The sequence below is a fragment of the Oncorhynchus keta genome, chromosome 11 (genome assembly GCF_023373465.1).
Source record: "Oncorhynchus keta strain PuntledgeMale-10-30-2019 chromosome 11, Oket_V2, whole genome shotgun sequence".
NCBI classification, from domain to species: Eukaryota; Metazoa; Chordata; class Actinopteri; order Salmoniformes; family Salmonidae; genus Oncorhynchus; species Oncorhynchus keta.
Window position 1 is genome coordinate 4,562,374 of NC_068431.1, and position 24,016 is coordinate 4,586,389.

At 46.7% G+C, this 24,016-nt stretch overlaps 1 protein-coding gene across 1 annotated transcript in view; it reads right to left on the minus strand.

Annotated features, from left to right (window-relative positions):
• The window catches only part of LOC127906216 (relaxin receptor 2-like), a 145,754-nt gene that overhangs the window by 60,954 nt on the left and 60,784 nt on the right, over positions 1-24,016 (minus strand). The window contains exons 9-10 of the mRNA XM_052457497.1: positions 23,216-23,290; positions 15,539-15,610 (exon numbers count right to left, since the gene is read on the minus strand). Coding sequence (XP_052313457.1) covers positions 15,539-15,610; positions 23,216-23,290 — 147 coding nt within the window. The remainder of the gene's footprint in view (positions 1-15,538; positions 15,611-23,215; positions 23,291-24,016) is intronic.

Here is a 24,016-nt window from a genome sequence, read left to right on the forward strand (position 1 = left end):
GAACCAAACTGTTACAGATCTATATCCATCCTGCCCTGCCCTGCCTCTAGACCCAAACTGTTACAGACCTATATACATTCTGCCCTGCCTCTAGACCCAAACTGTTACAGACCTGTATCCATCCTGCCCTGCCCTGCCTCTAGACCCAAACTGCTACAGACCTATATCTATCCTGCCCTGCCTCTAGACCCAAACTGTTACAGACCTATATCCATCCTGCCCTGCCTCTAGACCCAAACTGCTACAGACCTATATCTATCCTGCCCTGCCTCTAGACCCAAACTGTTATAGACCTATATCCATCCTGCCCTGCCTCTAGACCCAAACTGTTACAGACCTATATCCATCCTGCCCTGCCTCTAGACTCAAACTGCTACAGACCTATATCTATCCTGCCCTGCCTCTAGACCCAAACTGTTACAGACCTATATCCATCCTGCCCTGCCTCTAGACCCAAACTGTTACAGACCTATATCCATCCTGCCCTGCCTCTAGACCCAAACTGTTACAGACCTATATCCATCCTGCCCTGCCTCTAGACCCAAACTGTTACAGACCTATATCTATCCTGCCCTGCCTCTAGACCCAAACTGTTACAGACCTATATCCATTCTTCCCTGCCCTGCCTCTACACCCAAACTGTTACAGACCTATATGCATCCTGCCCTGCCTCTAGACCCAAACTGTTATAGACATATATCCATCCTGCCCTGCCCTGCCTCTAGACCCAAACTGTTACAGACCTATATCCATCCTGCCCTGCCTCTAGACCCAAACTGTTACAGACCTATATCCATCCTGCCCTGCCTCTAGACCCAAACTGTTACAGACCTATATCCATCCTGCCCTGCCCTGCCTCTAGACCCAAACTGTTACAGACCTATATCCATCCTGCCCTGCCTCTAGACCCAAACTGTTACAGACCTATATCCATCCTGCCCTGCCTCTAGACCCAAACTGTTACAGACCTATATCCATCCTGCCCTGCCTCTAGACCCAAACTGTTACAGACCTATATCCATCCTGCCCTGCCTCTAGACCCAAACTGTTACAGACCTATATCCATCCTGCCCTGCCTCTAGACCCAAACTGTTACAGACCTATATCCATCCTGCCCTGCCTCTAGACCCAAACTGTTAAAGACCTATATCCATCCTGCCCTGCCTCTAGACCCAAACTGTTACAGACCTATATCCATCCTGCCCTGCCTTTAGACCCAAACTGTTATAGACCTATATCCATCCTGCCCTGCCTCTAGACCCAAACTGTTACAGACCTATATCCATCCTGCCCTGCCTCTAGACCCAAACTGTTATAGACCTATATCCATCCTGCCCTGCCTCTAGACCCAAACTGTTACAGACCTATATCCATCCTGCCCTGCCCTGCCTCTAGACCCAAACTGCTACAGACCTATATCCATCCTGCCCTGCCTCTAAACCCAAACTGTTACAGACCTATATCCATCCTGCCCTGCCCTGCCCTGCCTCTAGACCCAAACTGTTACAGACCTATATCCATCCTGCCCTGCCTCTAGACCCAAACTGCTACAGATCTATATCTATACTGCCCTGCCTCTAGACCCAAACTGTTACAGACCTATATCCATCCTGCCCTGCCTCTAGACCCAAACTGTTACAGACCTATATCCATCCTGCCTTGCCTCTACACCCAAACTGTTACAGACCTATATCCATCCTGCCCTGCCTCTAGACCCAAACTGTTACAGACCTATATGCATCCTGCCCTGCCTCTAGACCCAAACTGTTATAGACATATATCCATCCTGCCCTGCCCTGCCTCTAGACCCAAACTGTTACAGACCTATATCCATCCTGCCCTGCCTCTAGACCCAAACTGTTACAGACCTATATCCATCCTGCCCTGCCTCTAGACCCAAACTGTTACAGACCTATATCCATCCTGCCCTGCCCTGCCTCTAGACCCAAACTGTTACAGACCTATATCCATCCTGCCCTGCCTCTAGACCCAAACTGTTACAGACCTATATCCATCCTGCCCTGCCTCTAGACCCAAACTGTTACAGACCTATATCCATCCTGCCCTGCCTCTAGACCCAAACTGTTACAGACCTATATCCATCCTGCCCTGCCTCTAGACCCAAACTGTTACAGACCTATATCCATCCTGCCCTGCCTCTAGACCCAAACTGTTACAGACCTATATCCATCCTGCCCTGCCTCTAGACCCAAACTGTTACAGACCTATATCCATCCTGCCCTGCCTCTAGACCCAAACTGTTACAGACCTATATCCATCCTGCCCTGCCTCTAGACCCAAACTGTTATAGACCTATATCCATCCTGCCCTGCCTCTAGACCCAAACTGTTACAGACCTATATCCATCCTGCCCTGCCTCTAGACCCAAACTGTTATAGACCTATATCCATCCTGCCCTGCCTCTAGACCCAAACTGTTACAGACCTATATCCATCCTGCCCTGCCCTGCCTCTAGACCCAAACTGCTACAGACCTATATCCATCCTGCCCTGCCTCTAAACCCAAACTGTTACAGACCTATATCCATCCTGCCCTGCCCTGCCCTGCCTCTAGACCCAAACTGTTACAGACCTATATCCATCCTGCCCTGCCTCTAGACCCAAACTGCTACAGACCTATATCTATACTGCCCTGCCTCTAGACCCAAACTGTTACAGACCTATATCCATCCTGCCCTGCCTCTAGACCCAAACTGTTACAGACCTATATCCATCCTGCCTTGCCTCTACACCCAAACTGTTACAGACCTATATCCATCCTGCCCTGCCTCTAGACCCAAACTGTTACAGACCTATATCTCATCCTGCCCTGCCTCTAGACCCAAACTGTTATAGACATATATCCATCCTGCCCTGCCTCTAGACCCAAACTGTTACAGACCTATATCCATCCTGCCCTGCCCTGCCTCTAGACCCAAACTGCTACAGACCTATATCCATCCTGCCCTGCCTCTAAACCCAAACTGTTACAGACCTATATCCATCCTGCCCTGCCCTGCCCTGCCTCTAGACCCAAACTGTTACAGACCTATATCCATCCTGCCCTGCCCTGCCTCTAGACCCAAACTGCTATAGACCTATATCTATCCTGCCCTGCCTCTAGACCCAAACTGTTACAGACCTATATCCATCCTGCCCTGCCTCTAGACCCAAACTGTTACAGACCTATATCTATCCTGCCCTGCCTCTAGACCCAAACTGTTACAGACCTATATCTATCCTGCCCTGCCTCTAGACCCAAACTGTTACAGACCTATATCCATCCTGCCCTGCCCTGCCTCTAGACCCAAACTGTTACAGACCTATATCCATCCTGCCCTGCCTCTAGACCCAAACTGTTACAGACCTATATCCATCCTGCCCTGCCTCTAGACCCAAACTGTTACAGATCTATATCTCATCCTGCCCTGCCTCTAGACCCAAACTGTTACAGACCTATATCCATCCTGCCCTGCCCTGCCTCTAGACCCAAACTGCTACAGACCTATATCTATCCTGCCCTGCCTCTAGACCCAAACTGTTACAGACCTATATCTCATCCTGCCCTGCCTTTAGACCCAAACTGTTACAGACCTATATCCATCCTGGCCTGCCTCTAGACCCAAACTGTTACAGATCTATATCCATCCTGCCCTGCCCTGCCTCTATACCCAAACTGTTACAGACCTATATCCATCCTGCCCTGCCCTTCCTCTAGACCCAAACTGTTACAGACCTATATCCATCCTGCCCTGCCTCTAGACCCAAACTGTTACAGACCTATATCCATCCTGCCCTGCCTCTAGACCCAAACTGTTACAGACCTATATCCATCCTGCCCTGCCTCTAGACCCAAACTGTTACAGACCTATATCCATCCTGCCCTGCCTCTAGACCCAAACTGTTACAGACCTATATCCATCCTGCCCTGCCTCTAGACCCAAACTGTTACAGACCTATATCCATCCTGCCCTGCCTCTAGACCCAAACTGTTACAGACCTATATCCATCCTGCCCTGCCTCTAGACCCAAACTGTTATAGACCTATATCCATCCTGCCCTGCCTCTAGACCCAAACTGTTACAGACCTATATCCATCCTGCCCTGCCTCTAGACCCAAACTGTTATAGACCTATATCCATCCTGCCCTGCCTCTAGACCCAAACTGTTACAGACCTATATCCATCCTGCCCTGCCCTGCCTCTAGACCCAAACTGTTACAGACCTATATCCATCCTGCCCTGCCTCTAGACCCAAACTGTTACAGACCTATATCCATCCTGCCCTGCCCTGCCCTGCCTCTAGACCCAAACTGTTACAGACCTATATCCATCCTGCCCTGCCTCTAGACCCAAACTGCTACAGACCTATATCTATACTGCCCTGCCTCTAGACCCAAACTGTTACAGACCTATATCCATCCTGCCCTGCCTCTAGACCCAAACTGTTACAGACCTATATCCATCCTGCCTTGCCTCTACACCCAAACTGTTACAGACCTATATCCATCCTGCCCTGCCTCTAGACCCAAACTGTTACAGACCTATATCTCATCCTGCCCTGCCTCTAGACCCAAACTGTTATAGACATATATCCATCCTGCCCTGCCTCTAGACCCAAACTGTTACAGACCTATATCCATCCTGCCCTGCCCTGCCCTGCCTCTAGACCCAAACTGTTACAGACCTATATCCATCCTGCCCTGCCCTGCCTCTAGACCCAAACTGCTATAGACCTATATCTATCCTGCCCTGCCTCTAGACCCAAACTGTTACAGACCTATATCCATCCTGCCCTGCCTCTAGACCCAAACTGTTACAGACCTATATCTATCCTGCCCTGCCTCTAGACCCAAACTGTTACAGACCTATATCTATCCTGCCCTGCCTCTAGACCCAAACTGTTACAGACCTATATCCATCCTGCCCTGCCCTGCCTCTAGACCCAAACTGTTACAGACCTATATCCATCCTGCCCTGCCTCTAGACCCAAACTGTTACAGACCTATATCCATCCTGCCCTGCCTCTAGACCCAAACTGTTACAGATCTATATCTCATCCTGCCCTGCCTCTAGACCCAAACTGTTACAGACCTATATCCATCCTGCCCTGCCCTGCCTCTAGACCCAAACTGCTACAGACCTATATCTATCCTGCCCTGCCTCTAGACCCAAACTGTTACAGACCTATATCTCATCCTGCCCTGCCTTTAGACCCAAACTGTTACAGACCTATATCCATCCTGGCCTGCCTTTAGACCCAAACTGTTATAGACATATATCCATCCTGGCCTGCCTTTAGACCCAAACTGTTACAGACCTATATCCATCCTGCCCTGCCTCTAGACCCAAACTGTTACAGACCTATATCCATCCTGCCCTGCCTCTAGACCCAAACTGTTACAGACATATATCCATCCTGGCCTGCCTTTAGACCTGTATCCATCCTGGCCTGCCTTTAGACCTGTATCCATCCTGGCCTGCCTTTAGACCTGTATCCATCCTGGCCTGCCTTTAGACCTGTATCCATCCTGGCCTGCCTTTAGACCTGTATCCATCCTGGCCTGCCTTTAGACCTGTATCCATCCTGCCCTGCCTTTAGACCTGTATCCATCCTGGCCTGCCTCTAGACCTGTATCCATCCTGCCCTGCCTTTAGACCTGTAATCCATCCTGCCCTGCCTTTAGACCTGTATCCATCCTGCCCTGCCTTTAGACCTGTATCCATCCTGGCCTGCCTTTAGACCCAAACTGTTACAGACCTGTATCCATCCTGCCCTGCCTTTAGACCTGTATCCATCCTGGCCTGCCTTTAGACCTGTATCCATCCTGGCCTGCCTTTAGACCTGTATCCATCCTGGCCTGCCTTTAGACCTGTATCCATCCTGGCCTGCCCTATTAAAGTCTCCGAAAGCCAAATTAATAAACAGATCACTGACCATTTCGAATCCCACCGTACATTTTCCACTGTGCAATCTGGTTTCAGAGTTGGTCACGGATGCACCTCAGCCACGCTCAAGGTCCTAAACGATATCATAACCGCCATCAATAAGAGACAATACTGTGCAGCTGTCGTCATCAACCTGGCCAAGGCTTTCGACTCTGTCAATCACCGTATTCTTGTCGGCAGACTCAACAGCTTTGGTTTCTCTAATGACTGCCTCGCCTGGTTCACTAACTACTTCTCAGACAGTGTTCAGTGTGTCAAATCAGAGGGCCTGTTGTCCGGACCTCTGGCAGTCTCTATGGGGGTGCAACAGGGTTCAATTCTCAGGCTGACTCTCTTCTCTGTATACATCAATGATGTCGCTCTTGCTGCTTGTGAGTCTCTGATCCACCTCTACACAGACGACACCATTCTGTATACTTCTGGCCCTTCTTTGGACACTGTGTTAAAAAACCTCCAAACGAGCTTCAATGCCATACAATACTCCTTCCGTGGCCTCCAACTGCTCTTAAATGCTAGTAAAACTAAATGCATGCTCTTCAACCGATCGCTGCCCGCACCCTCCCGCCCGACTAGCACCACTTCTCTGGATGGTTCTGACTTAGCATATGTGGACAACCTAGGTGTCTGACTAGACTGTAAACTCTCCTTCCAGACTCCATTAAGCATCTCCAATCCAAAATTAAATCTAGAATCATCTTCCAATATCGCAACAAAGCCTCCCTCATTCATGCTTCCAAACATACCCTCGTAAAGCTGACTATCCTACCAATCCTGGACTTCAGCGATGTCATTTACAAAATAGCCTCCAACAATCTACTCAGCAAATTGGATGCAGTCTATCACAGTGCCCATATACTACCCACCACTGTGACCTGTATGCTCTCTCTGGCTGGCCCTCGCTACATATTCGTTGCCAAACCCACTGGCTCCAGGTCATCTATAAGTCTTTGCTAGGTAAAGCCCTGCCTTATCTCAGCTCACTGGTCACCATAGAAGCACCCACCCGTAGCACGTGCTCCAGCAGGTATATTTCACTGGTCACCCCCAAAGCCAACACCTCGTCCGGCCGCCTTTCCTTCCATTTCTCTGCTACCAATGACTGGAACAAATTGCAAAAATCACTGAAACTGGAGACTTATATCCCCCTCACTAACTCTAAACATATCTGAGCAGCTTACTGATTGCTGTGTATCTGATAGCCCATCTGTAAATAGCCCATCCAACCAACTACCATCAGTTGTCAGAGCAGCTTACCGATCATTGTACCTGTACATAGCCCATCTGTAAATAGCCCAACCAACTACCTCATCCCCATATTTGTTTTTGTTTTTCTTCTCTTTTGCACACCAGTATTTCTACTTGCACATCCTCATCTGCACAGAGTTAATTGCTAAATTGTAATTGTAATTAGTTCGCCACTTTATTGCTTAAAAAATAAAGGAGAGCCGCTCTCTCTAGGAGCTCACATACAAAAATATTTACGTCCAGCGTTTCGTCAGACAAGGGTATTTAATGCCTTACCACACACTGTATATAGATTGTTCTATTGTGTTATTGACTGTACGTTTGTTTATCCCATGTGTAACTCTGTGTTTTTGTCATACTGCTTTGCTTTATCTTGGCCAGGTCGCAGTTGTAAATGAAAACTTGTTCTCAACTAGCCGACCTGGTTAAATAAAGGTGAAATAAAAAATGTAAAATACCACAGTGTGACAAAACAGCAGTGAGATTCGTGACCTGAAAGGGCAGTGAAGAACAAACGCCGTTGTAAATACAACCCATATTTCTGTTGATTTATTTTCCCTTTTGTACTTCAACTATTTGCACAATTGAAATTGGGAGGGAGGCAGGGAGGCAGGCAGGCAGGGAGGGAGGGAGGGAGGGAGGGAGGGAGGCACAGACAGACAGACAGACAGACAGACAGACAGACAGACAGACAGACAGACAGACAGACAGACAGACAGACAGACAGACAGACAGATAGATGGAGAGAGAGCATGGGGGAATGAGAGAGAGCGAGAGATAAAGAACATCTAAAGGACTTGATCACAGGGTTGAGAGTGCTGTTGATGACCGTCATCAGAATGATAAGGAGAACGTTGTTTGACTTTTAAAAAGAGGCTCAGACTTTAATGACTGAAGAGTTTTACTGAAACCACTTAATGGCAACAACAAGCGTCATAAAGTGATGTAGTTTAGAGTTTATTAGTTCATGAGAGACAAAGAGAGAGAGAGAGACAACATGACAGAGAGACAGAGAGACACAGACAGACAGACAGACAGACAGACAGACAGACAGACAGACAGACAGACAGACAGAGAGAGACAGAGAGAGACAGAGAGAGAGTGAGAGAGTGAGAGAGACAGAGAGAGAGAGAGAGACAAATCAAATCAAAAAATCAAATCACATTTTATTTGTCACATACACATGGTTAGCAGATGTTAATGCGAGTGTAGCGAAATGCTTATGCTTCTAGTTCCGACAATGCAGTGATAACCAACAAGTAATCTAACTAACAATTCCAAAACTACTGTCTTATACACAGTGAAGGGGATAAAGAATATGTACATAACGATATATGAATGAGTGATGGTACAGGGCAGCATACAGTAGATGGTATCGAGTACAGTATATACATATGAGATGAGTATGTAGACAAAGTAAACAAAGTGGCATAGTTAAAGTGGCTAGTGATACATGTATTACATAAGGATGCAGTCGGTGATATAGAGTACAGTATATACGTATGCATATGAGATGAATAATGTAGGGTAAGTAACATTATATAAGGTAGCATTGTTTAAAGTGGCTAGTGATATATTTACATCATTTCCCATCAATTCCCATTATTAAAGTGGCTGGAGTTGGGTCAGTGTCAATGACAGTGTGTTGGCAGCAGCCACTCAATGTTAGTGGTGGCTGTTTAACAGTCTGATGGCCTTGAGATAGAAGCTGTTTTTCAGTCTCTCGGTCCCAGCTTTGATGCACCTGTACTGACCTCGCCTTCTGGATGATAGCGGGGTGAACAGGCAGTGGCTCGGGTGGTTGATGTCCTTGTTGATCTTTATGGCCTTCCTGTAACATCGGGTGGTGTAGGTGTCCTGGAGGGCAGGTAGTTTGCCCCCGGTGATGCGTTGTGCAGACCTCACTACCCTCTGGAGAGCCTTGCGGTTGAGGGCGGAGCAGTTGCCGTACCAGGCGGTGATACAGCCCGCCAGGATGCTCTCGATTGTGCATCTGTAGAAGCTTGTGAGTGCTTTTGGCGACAAGCCGAATTTCTTCAGCTTCCTGAGGTTGAAGAGGCGCTGCTGCGCCTTCTTCACGACGCTGTCAGTGTGAGTGGACCAATTCAGTTCGTCTGTGATGTGTATGCCGAGGAACTTAAAACTTGCTACCCTATAATAATAATATAATATATGCCATTTAGCTGACGCTTTTATCCAAAGCGACTTACAGTCATGTGTGCATACATTCTACGTATGGGTGGTCCCGGGAATTGAACCCACTACCCTGGCGTTACAAGCGCCATGCTCTACCAACTGAGCCACAGAAGGACCACTACCCTCTCCACTACCCTCTCCACTACTGTTCCATCGATGTGGATAGGGGGGTGTTCCCTCTGCTGTTTCCTGAAGTCCACAATCATCTCCTTAGTTTTGTTGACGTTGAGTGTGAGGTTATTTTCCTGACACCACACTCCGAAGGCCCTCACCTCCTCTCTGTAGGCCATCTCGTCGTTGTTGGTAATCAAGCCTACCACTGTTGTGTCGTCCGCAAACTTGATGATTGAGTTGGAGGCGTGCGTGGCCACGCAGTCGTGGGTGAACAGGGAGTACAGGAGAGGGCTCAGAACGCACCCTTGTGGGGCCCCCGTGTTGAGGATCAGCGGGGAGGAGATGTTGTTGCCTACCCTCACCACCTGGGGGCGGCCCGTCAGGAAGTCCAGTACCCAGTTGCACAGGGCGGGGTCGAGCTTGATGACGAGCTTGGAGGGTACTATGGTGTTGAATGCCGAGCTGTAGTCGATGAACAGCATTCTCACATAGGTATTCCTCTTGTCCAGGTGGGTTAGGGCAGTGTGCAGTGTGGTTGAGATTGCGTCGTCTGTGGACCTATTTGGGCGGTAAGCAAATTGGAGTGGGTCAGGGTGTCAGGTGGGGTGGAGGTGATATTGTCATTGACTAGTCTCTCAAAGCACTTCATGATGACGGAAGTGAGTGCTACGGGGCGGTAGTCGTTTAGCTCAGTTACCTTAGCTTTCTTGGGAACAGGAACAATGGTGGCCCTCTTGAAGCATGTGGGAACAGCAGACTGGTATAGGGAGTGATTGAATATGTCCGTAAACACACCAGCCAGCTGGTCTGCGCATGCTCTGAGGGCGCGGCTGGGGATGCCGTCTGGGCCTGCAGCCTTGCGAGGGTTAACACATTTAAATGTCTTACTCACCTCGGCTGCAGTGAAGGAGAGACCGCATGTTTTCGTTGCAGGCCGTGTCAGTGGCACTGTATTGTCCTCAAAGCGGGCAAAAAAGTTATTTAGTCTGCCTGGGAGCAAGACATCCTGGTCCGTGACTGGGCTGGGTTTCTTCTTGTAGTCCGTGATTGACTGTAGACCCTGCCACATGCCTCTTCTGTCTGAGCCATTGAATTGAGATTCTACTTTGTCTCTGTACTGACGCTTAGCTTGTTTAATAGCCTTGCGGAGGGAATAGCTGCATTGTTTATATTCGGTCATGTTACCAGACACCTTGCCCTGATTAAAAGCAGTGGTTCGCGCTTTCAGTTTCACGCGAATGCTGCCATCAATCCACGGTTTCTGGTTAGGGAATGTTTTTATCGTTGCTATGGGAACGACATCTTCAACGCACGTTCTAATGAACTCGCACACCGAATCAGCGTATTCGTCAATATTTTTATCTGACGCAATACGAAACATGTCCCAGTCCACGTGATGGAAGCAGTCTTGGAGTGTGGAGTCAGCTTGGTCGGACCAGCGTTGGACAGACCTCAGCGTGGGAGCCTCTTGTTTAAGTTTCTGTCTGTAGGCAGGGATCAACAAAATGGAGTCGTGGTCAGCTTTTCCAAAAGGGAGGCGGGGCAGGGCCTTATATGCGTCGCAGAAGTTAGAGTAACAATGATCCAAGGTTTTACCACCCCTGGTTGCGCAATCGATATGCTGATAAAATTTAGGAAGTCTTGTTTTCAGATTAGCTTTGTTAAAATCCCCAGCTACAATGAATGCAGCCTCCGGATAAATGGTTTCCAGTTTGCAAAGAGTTAAATAAAGTTCGTTCAGAGCCATCGATGTGTCTGCTTGGGGGGGGGATATATACGGCTGTGATTATAATCGAAGAGAATTCTCTTGGTAGATAATGCGGTCTACATTTGATTGTGAGGAATTCTAAATCAGGTGAACAGAAGGATTTGAGTTCCTGTATGTTTCTTTCATCACACCATGTCTCGTTAGTCATGAGGCATACGCCCCCGCCACTCTTCTTACCAGAAAGATGTTTGTTTCTGTCGGCGCGATGCGTGGAGAAACCCGTTGGCTGCACCGCCCCGGATAGCGTCTCTCCAGTGAGCCATGTTTCGGTGAAGCAGAGAACGTTACAGTCTTTGATGTCCCTCTGGAATACTACCCTTGCTCGGATTTCATCAACCTTGTTGTCAAGAGACTGGACATTGGCAAGAAGAATGCTAGGGAGTGGTGCGCGATGTGCCCGTGTCCTGAGTCTGACCAGAAGACCGCTACGTTTCCCTCTTTTACGAAGTCGTTTTTTTTTTCGCTGCATGCGATCCATTCCGTTGACCTGTTTGTAAGGCAGAACACAGGATCCGTGGCGCGGAAAACATATTCTTGGTCGTACTGATGGTGAGTTGACGCTGATCTTATATTCAGTAGTTCTTCTCGACTGTATGTAATGAAATCTAAGATGACCTGGGGTACTAATGTAAGAAATAACACGTAAAAAAAAAAAAAACTGCATAGTTTCCTAGGAACGCGAAGCGAGGCGGCCATCTCTGTCGGCGCCGGAAGATCAATTCAGTGTGTATCAATGAATTCTCTGAGAGTCCCTCACACATTGCAGCTGAGATCCTTTAATAGCAAAAGACACACATAGCCCGACAGCATAGGCATAATTTATCGTTCAGCTTTGTCTCCTTACTCAAACCCTAGAACCATAAACAAATCCTCCATATCAACAGGCATATATCAAATCCATCCTATCTTGACAAGATCACAGAGACACACTGACTGGCACACAGACATTGTGGAGCCAAGAGATACACGCTTGACCTCTCCCCTCTCTCCGGCCCAAACAACTTAGTCTTGATATAGAACAGATACTGCAAACCCCGCCACAGTATTATACAAAAATAACATTCTGATGAGAAGTAATTTACAAACATATGATGAATATAAAACATCTTACCTATGTTACCACCTAATTCTGATTATTCCCCAACAGAATGCAGTTTGGAAACCTACCAAAAAACAATTAGGCAACAACAAATTCAATCCCTTTTAGACAATTTCCTGGACAACAGGTTCCATAGTAATAGTGAAGGTGTAAACTTGGCAGTATAAAATCTTAACAGTATATTTTACCTCTCAGCTTCCCTATCAAATCTAAACATCTCAAATAGAAAACCAAAGAAAATGAAGAATGCAAAAATCTAAGAAAGAAATTGAGAAACTGACCAAAAACATAGAGACCCGGAAAACCTGAGTCTACGCCTTCACTATGGTGAATCACTAAAACAATACAGAAATACACTACGGAAAAAGAAGGAACAGCACATCAGAAATCAGCTCAATATAATTGAAGAATCCATTGACTCTAACCACTTCTGGGAAAATTGGAAAACACTAAACAAACAACAACACAAATAATTATCTATCCAAAACGGAGATGTATGGGTAAACCACTTCTCCAATCTTTTTGGCTCTATAACAAAGAATAAAGAGCAAAAACATGATCAAATACAAATCTTAGAATAAACTATTAAAGACTACCAGAACCCACTGGATTCTCCAGTTACATTGAATGAGTGACAGGACAAAATAAAAACCCTCCAACCCAAAAAGGCCTGTGGTGTTGATGGTATCCTTAATGAAATTATCAAATATACAGACATCAAATTCCAATTGGCTATACTAAAACTCTTTAACATCATCCTTAGCTCTGGCATCTTCCCCAATATTTGGAAACCAAGGACTGATCACCCCAATCCACAAAAGTGTAGACAAATTTGACCCCAATTACTTCTGTGGAATATGCGTCAACAGTAACCTTGGGAAAATCCTCTGCATTATCATTAACAGCAGACTCGTACATTTCCTCAATGAAAACAACGTACTGAGCAAATGTCAAATTGGCTTTTTACCAAATTACCGTACAACAGACCATGTTTTCACCCTGCATGCCCTAATTGACAACCAAACAAACCAAAACAAAGGCAAAGTCTTTTCATGCTTTGTTGATTTCAAAAAAGCCTTCGACTCAATTTGGCATGAGGCAAAGTGGTGTTGAGGATAAAACATACGACATTATAAAATCCATGTACACAAACAACAAGTGTGTGGTTAAAATTGCCAAAAAACACACCAATTTCTTCACACAGGGTCGTGGGGTGAGACAGGGATGAAGCTTAAGCCCCACCCTCTTCAACATATATATCAACGAATTGGCTCGGGCACTACAAGAGTCTGCAGCACCCGGCCTCAGCCTACTAGAATCCGAGGTCAAATGTCTGCTGTTTGCTGATGATCTGGTGCTTCTGTCACCAACCAAGGAGGGCCTACAACAGCACCTAGATCTTCTGCACAGATTCTGTCAGACCTGGGCCCTGACAGTAAATCTCAGTAAGAACAAAATAATGGTGTTCCAAAAAAGGTCCAGTCGCCAGGACCACAAATACAAATTCCATCTAGACACTGTTGCCCTAGAGCACACAAAAAACTATACATACCTTGGCCTAAACATCAGCGCCACAGGTAACTTTCACAAAGCTGTGAAGAAGGGCATTCTATGCCATCAAAAGGAACATAACTATTTGATTATGTACAGACTCAGTGAGCCTTGCTATTGAGAAAGGCCGTCATAGACAGACATGGCTCTCTAGACTTTACAAAGTCTTTAAGAACGTAGGTATTAACAGGAAGTCCCTGTCTTGGTATCAACCAGGCATGGTTTTAACAGGAAGTACCTGTCTTGGTATCAACCAGGCATGGTTTTAACAGGAAGTACCCGTCTTGGTATCAACCAGGCATGGTTTTAACAGGAAGTACCTGACTTGGTATCAACCAGGCATGGTTTTAACAGGAAGTACATGTCTTGGTATCAACCAGGCATGGTTTTAACAGGAAGTACCTGACTTGGTATCAACCAGACATGGTTTTAACAGGAAGTCTCTGTCTTGGTATCTACCAGACATGTCTGTAGGATATTGTATCAGACGGGGGATATCCTACCAACCTCAGGTCGTCTTAAAGAGAGATGCTGTAATAGAAACAGAAAGGAACTGAGATATTGATTCCTTCTTGATAAATAAATAAAACAAAAATATTTGGTTGTTTCACTGTAATACCTTGCCTTACTTCTACATCTGTGTCGCTTGCTGTTTGGGTTTTAGGTTGGGTTTCTGTACAAGCACTTTGTGACATCTATCGATGTCAAGGTAAAACAAAATCTGTCGTTCTGCCCCTGAAGAAGGCAGTTTAACCCACTGTTCCTAGGCCGTCATTGTAAATACGGATTTGTTCTTAACTGATTTGCCTAGTTAAATAAAGATACAATTTAAAAAATACAAACGTAAAATGGGCTTTATAAATACATTTGATTGATTGACCGAGCAATTTTATGAAGTTAGCTTTCGCTAACCAGGCAGGGGCCCTATCTACCAACCTCAAAACTATTTAACCAGCTATCAGGTAGACTAGATAACTATCTTAGCTGGCGTGCCTGCTGTCAAGGTGGGCGGACTATAGAAAAGGAAGCAATAACTATTAACTAAATGTACTGAACAATGACTCACATTCCTTTCCACCTTTCACCCCATAATTTAGCAGAGATGTGGAGAAGCATATTTAGTTTATTCTAAAAAAGCACCTCCAGTCAGGAGAACAAAAGACCGATCAAGAGGTGTGCTTAGAAAAATAGAACAATACTTAGAACAATACTTGGTTAAAATGTAATCTGGCAACTAAATGATAATATTTTGTGTATTAATTAGGAATGCATGATATGTGTCTGTATTGACGATGTGTGGGTATGATCCCATGATACGTGCCTGTATTGACGATGTGTGGGTATGATCCCATGATATGTGCCTGTATTGACGATGTGTGGGTATGATCCCATGATAGGTGCCTGTATTGACGATGTGTGGGTATGATCCCATGATAGGTGCCTGTATTGACGATGTGTGGGTATGATCCCATGATAGGTGCCTGTATTGACGATGTGTGGGTATGATCCCATGATGTGCGCCTGTATTGACTGGATGTGTGGGTATGATCCCTTAGCCAGATGTGTGGGTATGATCCCATGATATGCGCCTGTATTGACACAGGTGCTTTGTACTTACAGTACAGTGAGCTGGCTGCAGGTTATCAGAGTGGAGTAGTTGATGGTTAAGACCTGGTTCCCCTCAAAATCCCTGGAGAGAGAGAGAGAGAGAGAGGGAGACAGAGAGAGAGAGAGAGAGAGAGAGAGAGAGAGAGAGAGAGAGAGAGAGAGAGAGAGACAGAGAGAGACAGAGACAGAGACAGAGACAGAGACAGAGAGACAGAGGGAGAGAGACAGAGACAGAGGGAGAGAGAGAGAGAGAGAGGGACAGAGAGACAGAGACAGAGGGAGAGAGAGAGGGAGAGAGACAGAGACAGAGGGAGAGAGAGAGAGGGGAGAGAGAGAGAGAGAGGGAGAGAGAGACAGAGACAGAGACAGAGGGAGAGAGAGAGAGAGGAGAGAGAGAGAGAGAGGGAGAGAGAGACAGAGACAGAGGGAGAGAGAGAGAGAGGGAGAGAGAGAGAGGGGAGAGAGAGAGACACAGAGAGAGAGAGAGAGGAGAGAGACAGAGACAGAGAGAGAGAGACAGAGAGAGAGAGAGAGAGAGAGAGAGACAGAGAACATTGGTGTACACTGTTACATCACACGGTCAGGCTGACCGCTGGCTAACATTATCATTATCTTTGTCTGCAGCCGGATACTAATCTAAGCCCTTCAAACTGGAGGGATATATATCTCTCTCTCTGTGTGTTAATAACAATAACTGCAGGAGAAAATAACCTCTTAAAGGCTGTCTTTGTTTTTACTAATAATGACAGTCAAATTATTATTATGATACATACTCAATAGGGATAGGATGGACAGACAGACAGACAGACAGACAGACAGACAGACAGACAGACAGACAGACAGACAGACAGACAGACAGACAGACAGACAGACAGACAGACAGACAGACAGACAGACAGACAGACAGACAGACAGACAGACAGACAGACAGACAGACAGACAGACAGACAGACAGACAGACAGACAGACAGACAGACAGACAGACAGACAGACAGACAGACAGACAGACAGACAGACAGACAGACAGACAGACAGACAGACAGACAGACAGACAGACAGACAGAGAGTGAGAGAGCCAAGCCATCAAAAGGAACATAAAATTCGACCAATTAGGATTTGGCTAAAAATACTTGAATCAGTCATAGAGCCCATTGTCCTTTATGGTTGTGAGGTCTGGGGTCCGCTCACCAACCAAGAATTCACTAAATGGGACAAACACCAAATTGAGACTCCGCACGCAGAATTCTGTAAAAATATCCACAGTGTACAACGTAGAAAACCAAATAATGCATGCAGAGCAGAATTAGGCCGATACCCACTAATTATTCAAATCCATAAAAGAGACATTACATTTTCCAACCACCTAAAAGGAAGCGATTCCCAAACCTTCCATAACAAAGCCATCACCTACAGAGAGATGAACCTGGAGAAGAGTCCACTAAGCAAGCTGGTCCTGGGGCTCTGTTCACAAACACAAACACACCCCACAGAGCCCCAGGACAGCAGCACAATTAGACCCAACCAAATCATGAGAAAACAAAAAGATAATTCCTTGACACATTGGAAGGAATTAACAAAAAAACAGAATGCTATTTGGCTCTACACAGAGAGTACACAGCGGCAGAATACCTGACCACTGTGACTGACCCAAAATTAAGGAAAGCTTTGACAATGTACAGACTTAGTGAGGATAGCCTTGCTATTGAGAAAGGCCGCTGTAGACAGACCTGGCTCTCAAGAGAAGACAGGCTATGTGCTCACTGCCCACAAAATGAGGTGGAAACTGAGCTGCACTTCCTAACCTCCTGCTAAATGTATGACCATATTAGAGACACATATTTCCCTCAGATTACACAGACCTACAAAGAATTTGAAAATAAATCACATTTTGATAAACTCCTATATCTATTGGGTGAAATACCACAGTGTGCCATCACAGCAGCAAGATGTGACCTGTTGCCAAAAGAAAAGGGCAACCAGCGCAACCAGTAGTTTATATGTCGAAGGGCTAGGGTCAGTTTGTTATATCTGGAGTACTTCTCCTGTCCTATCCGGTGTCCTGTGTGAATTTAAATATGCTCTCTCTAATTCGCTCTTTCTCTCATTCTTTCTCTCTCTCGGAGGACCTGAGCCCTAGGACCATGCCTCAGGACTACCTGACATGATGACTCCTTGCTGTCTCCAGTCCACCTGGCTGTGCTGCTGCTCCAGTTTCAACTGTTCTGCCTGTGATTATTATTATTTGACCATGCTGGTCATTTATGAACATTTGAACATCTTGGCCATGTTCTGTTATAATCTCCACCTGGCACAGCCAGAAGAGGACTGGCCACCCCACATAGCCTGGTTCCTCTCTAGGTTTCTTCCTAGGTTTTGGCCTTTCTAGGGAGTTTTTCCTAGCCACTGTGCTTCTACATCTGCATTGCTTGCTGTTTGGGGTTTTAGGCTGGGTTTCTGTACAGCACTTTGAGATATCAGCTGATGTGCGAAGGGTTATATAAAGAAATTGGATTTGATTTGATTTTTGAAGAACAAACACCATTGTAAATACAATCCATATTTGGAATGAATTGTAACCACACCTTTGGGATGAATTGGAACGCCCAACATCACTGCTCAACTAATGCTCTTGTGGCTGAACCAAGTTCCCGCAGCAAGGGGGGGAATCAACACCATATTAATGCCCAGGATTTTGGAATTTTGGAGCAGTGTAAAGGACCATTCCAGTTTTGATTTATTTATACTATTTTCTACATTGTAGAATAGTAGTGAAGACATCAAAACTATGAAATAACATGTATGGAATCATGTCGTAACCGAAATAGTGTTAAAGAAATCAAAATATATTTGAGATTCTTCAAAGTAGCCACCCTTTGCCTTGATGATAGCTTTGCACACTCTTGGCATTCTCTCAAACAGTTTCACCTGGAATGCTTTTTCCAATAGTCTTGAAGGAGTTAAACAGTATGTAAACATTATTAAAGTGACCAGTGTTCCATGTCTATGTACAGGCAGTAGCCTCTAAAGTGCATGGCAGAGTAACCCGGTGGTAGGCATCTCGTAACAGTGACTAAAGTTCAGGGCAGGTTGGAGGCTGGTGACTATTTAACAGTCTGATAGCCTTGAGAAAGAAGCTGTTTCTCAGTCTCTCTGTTCAAGCTTTGAAGCATCTGTACTTTCAGAGTGGAGCAGTATGTAAACATTATTAAAGTGATTCCATGTCTATGTATATGGGGCAGCAGCCTCTAAGGTGCAGGGTTACGTAACCGGGTGGAAGCCGCCTAGTGATGGCTAACAGTCTGATGGCCTTGAGATAGAAGCTGTTTTTTCAGTCTCTCGGTCCGAACTTTGATGTACCTATACTGACCTCGCCTTCTGGATGATAGCGGGAGGAACAGGCTGTGGCTCGCGTGGCTGAGGTCCTCGATGATCTTCTTGGCCTTCCTGTGACACCGAGTGCTGTAGATGTCCTGGAGGGCAGGCAGTGTGCCCTTTGGTGAGCCCTGCGGTTGTGGATGGTGCAGTTGTCATACCAGGCGGCGATACAGCCCAACACAATGCTCTCAATGGTGGATCTGTAAGTTTGTGTCTTATGGGCAAAGAGACACATTTCTTCAGCCTCCTGAGGTTGTTTGGTTGGGTGAACCATTTCCGATTTCAAGCTTTTCACCTTCTCCGGCCTGTCCACGTGGAAAGGTAGGTGCTTCCTCTGCTGTCTCCTGAAGTCCACGATGAGCTCCTTCATTTTGTTGAAAGAGAGGTTATTTTCCTGGTACCACTCTGCCAGGGCCCTCCTTCCTGTAGGCTGTCACCTACTACTGTTGTGTCATCTACAAACTTGATGATTGAGTTGGAGACGTGCATGGCCACGCAGTCATGGGTGAACAGGGAGTACAGGAGGGGGCTGAGTACGCACCCTTGTGGGGCCCCCGTGTTGAGGATCAGCGACGTGGAGGTGTTGTTTCCTACCTTCTCCACCTGGGGGGGCAGCCCGTCAGGAAGTCCAGGACTCAATTCCACAGGACGGGGTTCAGACCCAGGGCCCAGAGCTTAATAATGAGCACTATGAAATTCAGAGCTGAGCTCTGGTCAATGAACAGCATTCTTACATTGGTATTCCTCTTGTCCAGATGGGATAGGGCAGTGTGCAGTGCGATGGCTAATGTGTCATCCGTGGATATCTTTGAGGCAGTATACAAATTGGAGTGGGTCTAGGGTGTTGGGTAAGGGGGGTGATATGATTCTTGACTCGTCTCTCAAAGCTCTTCATGTTGACAGAGTGCTACGGGGAGATAGTCATTTCATTCAGTTGTCTTTACCTTCTTGGGTACAGGAACAATGGTGGGCGTCTTAAAGCAAGTGGGGACATCAGACTGGGAGAGATTGTCCGTAAACACTCCAGCCAGCTGGTCTGTACATGCTCTGAGGACACGGCTAGGGATGCCGTCTGGCCCGTCAGCCATGCGATGTCTTACTCACGTTGGCCACGGGAGCAGTGGTAGCCCACGGGAGCAGTGGTAGCCCACGGGAGCAGTGGTAGCCGACGGGAGCAGTGGTAGCCTGCGAGAGCAGTGGTAGCCCACGGGAGCAGTGGTAGCCCACGGGAGCAGTGGTAGCCCACGGGAGCAGTGGTAGCCCGCGGGAGCAGTGGTAGCCCACGGGAGCAGTGGTAGCCCACGGGAGCAGTGGTAGCCCAGTGGTAGGCGGGGAGCAGTGGTAGCCCACGGGAGCAGTGGTAGGCGAGCAGTGGTAGCAGTGGTAGCCCACGGGAGCAGTGGTAGCCCACGGGAGCAGTGGTAGCCCACGGGAGCAGTGGTAGCCCACAGGAGCAGTGTTAGCCCACAGGGAGCAGTGGAGAGGTGGTAGGCGACGGGAGCAGTAGGCAGTGGTAGCCCACGGGAGCAGTGGTAGGCGACGGGAGCAGTGGTAGCCCACGGGAGCAGTGGTAGCCCACGGGAGCAGTGGTAGCCCACGGGAGCAGTGGTAGCCCACGGGAGCAGTGGTAGGCGACGGGAGCAGTGGTAGCCCACGGGAGCAGTGGTAGCCCACGGGAGCAGTGGTAGCCCACGGGAGCAGTGGTAGCCCACGGGAGCAGTGGTAGCCCACGGGAGCAGTGGTAGCCCACGGGAGCAGTGGTAGGCGACGGGAGCAGTGGTAGCCCACGGGAGCAGTGGTAGCCCACGGGAGCAGTGGTAGCCCACGGGAGCAGTGGTAGCCCACGGGAGCAGTGGTAGCCCACGGGAGCAGTGGTAGCCCACGGGAGCAGTGGTAGGCGACGGGAGCAGTGGTAGGCGACGGGAGCAGTGGTAGCCCACGGGAGCAGTGGTAGCCCACGGGAGCAGTGGTAGCCCACGGGAGCAGTGGTAGCCCACGGGAGCAGTGGTAGCCCACGGGAGCAGTGGTAGCCCACGGGAGCAGTGGTAGCCCACGGGAGCAGTGGTAGCCCACGGGAGCAGTGGTAGCCCACGGGAGCAGTGGTAGCCCACGGGAGCAGTGGTAGCCCACGGGAGCAGTGGTAGCCCGCATCAGCGGTACCGTGTTGCCCTCAAAGCAGGCAAAGAAGGTGTTTAGCTTGTCCAGGAGCAAAATGTTGGACATTGCAGGTTTTCCATTTATAATCCGAGATTGTCTAGAGTCCCTGCCATATACACGTCACGTGTCTCAGCCATTGACTTGCATTTCCACTTTGTGTTTGTATTGATGTTTTGCCTGTTTGTTACAGAGGGCATAGCTGGACTGTTTGTGCTTGACCATATTCTCGGTCTGTAGTTAAATGTGATGGTTTGTGCTTTCTGATTTGCACCAAATGCTGCCATCTATCCACGGTTTTAGGTTTGGAATAGGTTTTAATCGTCAAAGTTTGAACAAAGTCCCCTTATACACTTCCTGATGAACTCAGTCACTGTGTCAACGTCAATTTTATTCTCAGAGGCAACTCAGAACAGATCCTAGTCCGCGTGATCAAAACAATCTTGAAGCATGGGTTCCGATTGGTCAGACCAACGTTTAACAGTCCTTCCCACGGGTAGTTCCTGTTTGAGTTTCTGCCTATAGGAAGGGAGGATCAGGATGTAGACCTGATCTGATTTGCCGATGGGAGGGTGGGGGAGGGCTTTGTAGCCATCTCGGAAGGGAGAGTAGCAATGGTCTAGAGTTTTTAAAGTACTGGAAGCGATATGTTGATAGAACTTCGGTTACGTTTTCCTCAAATTTGCTTTGTGAAAATCCCCAGCTACAATAAATGCGGCCTCGGGATATGTGGTTCCCAGTTTTCACAAAGTCCAGGTTCATTCCCTGAGAGCTGTTGTGGAATCGGCTTGAGGGGGAATATACAGGGCTATGACAATTACCGAAGAGAATTCTCTTGGGAGGGAATGAGGTCTGCATTTTATTGTGTGGTATCACAGGTAGGGGAAAGGACTTGAGTTCCTATACATTACCACAATTACAGTAGTTAATCATGAAACATACACTACCTTTCAAAAGTTTGGGGCCACTTATAAATGTCCTTGTTTTTGATAGAAAATCACACTTTTTGTCCATGAAAATAACATCAAAATTATCAGAAACACAGTACAAAGAAACAAGAATAGACTGACGAGTTTTGGAAGAAAGTTATTTGATTCTGGACAGTTTGAGCCTGTAATCGAACCCACAAATGCTGATGCTCCAGATACTCAACTAGTCTAAAGGCCAGTTTCATTGCTTCTTTAATCAGGACAACAGCTTTCAGCTGTGCTAATAATAATTGCAAATGTTTTCTGATGATCGATAAGCCTTTTAAAATGATAAACTTGGATTAGCTAACACAACGTGCCATTGGAACACAGGAGTGATGGTTGCTGATAATGGGCCTCTGTACGCCTATGTAGATATTCCATTAAAAATCAACCGTTTCCAGCTACAATAGTCATTTACAACATTAACAATGTCTACACTGTATTTCTGATCAATTTGATGCTATTTTAATGGACAAAAAAATGTGCTTTTCTTTCAAAGACAAGGATGCTTCTAAGTGACCCCAAACTATTGAAAGGTAGTGTATGTTTCATGATTAACTACTGTCAACTCCACCTTCTTTTTCCTGGAGAGTTCTTAATTTCGGTTGATGTGAAAGACTGAGAACTCAGCTGGCACGGAGACAGTATATCTGGAGAGAGCAAAGATTCTGTGAAACAGAGTATGTTAAAGTCCCTGAAGTCTCTCTGGAAGGAGATCCTCGCCCTGAGCTTGTCTACTTTATTGTCCAGGGACTGAACATTAGCAAGTAATATACTCGGAAGTGGTGGATGGTAATTCAACGCCTCCTGAGTCAGACTAAGAGTCCACTCCAAACACCTATTCTCTGCCGGTGGCGTCATGGAGCAGGGGAATTGCCTTGGGGGGTACGAACAAAGGATATATTTCAGAAAAGTCTGGTTGAAATGCTGGTGAGTTACATGTATAGATAGATGTATAGATAGATAGATGTATAGATAAATAGATAGATAGATGTATAGATGTATAGATGTATAGATGTATAGATGTATAGATGTATAGATGTATAGATAGATAGATAGATAGATAGATAGATAGATAGATAGATAGATAGATAGATAGATAGATAGATAGATAGATAGATAGATAGATAGATAGATAGATGTATAGATGTATAGATAGATGTATAGATGTATAGATAGATACTCACACCCAGCTGAGGTTAGGTGTGTGGTGACAGAGGCTGGGTTGGGGGAGCTGCACCAGAGACGTATTCACCATGGAACTGGGGAGAGAGAGAACACACTGTTGTCTAGAGAATACACACACAGACACACATGGATGGGCGGACACACACACACACAGATGGAAGGACACACAAGCACACACACGGACTCACACAAACACACAACTTTGGGACCTCCTTCAGGTAGACACACAGCTGGGAGCCATATTTGGAGAGAAAATATGAACACAAAAACACACTCAGAAAAAAATGGTTCCAGAGGGGTTCTTCCCGTTGGAGAATCCTTTTTGGTTCCAGGGAGAATCCTTTTTGGTTCCAGGGAGAATCCTTTTTGGTTCCAGGGAGAATCCTTTTTGGTTCCAGGGAGAATCATTTTTGGTTCCAGGGAGAATCCTTTTTGGTTCCAGGGAGAATCCTTTTTGGTTCCAGGGAGAATCCTTTTTGGTTCCAGGGAGAATCCTTTTTGGTTCCAGGGAGAATCCTTTTTGGTTCCAGGGAGAACCCTTTTTGGTTCCAGGGAGAATCCTTTTTGGTTCCAGGGAGAATCCTTTTGGTTTTTGGTTCCAGGGAGAATGCTTTTGGTTCCAGGGAGAATCCTTTTTGGTTCCAGGGAGAATCCTTTTTGGTTCCAGGGAGAATCCTTTTTGGTTCCAGGGAGAACCCTTTTTGGTTCCAGCGAGAATCCTTTTGGTTCCAGGGAGAATCCTTTTTGGTTCCAGGGAGAATCCTTTTTGGTTCCAGCGAGAATCCTTTTGGTTCCAGCGA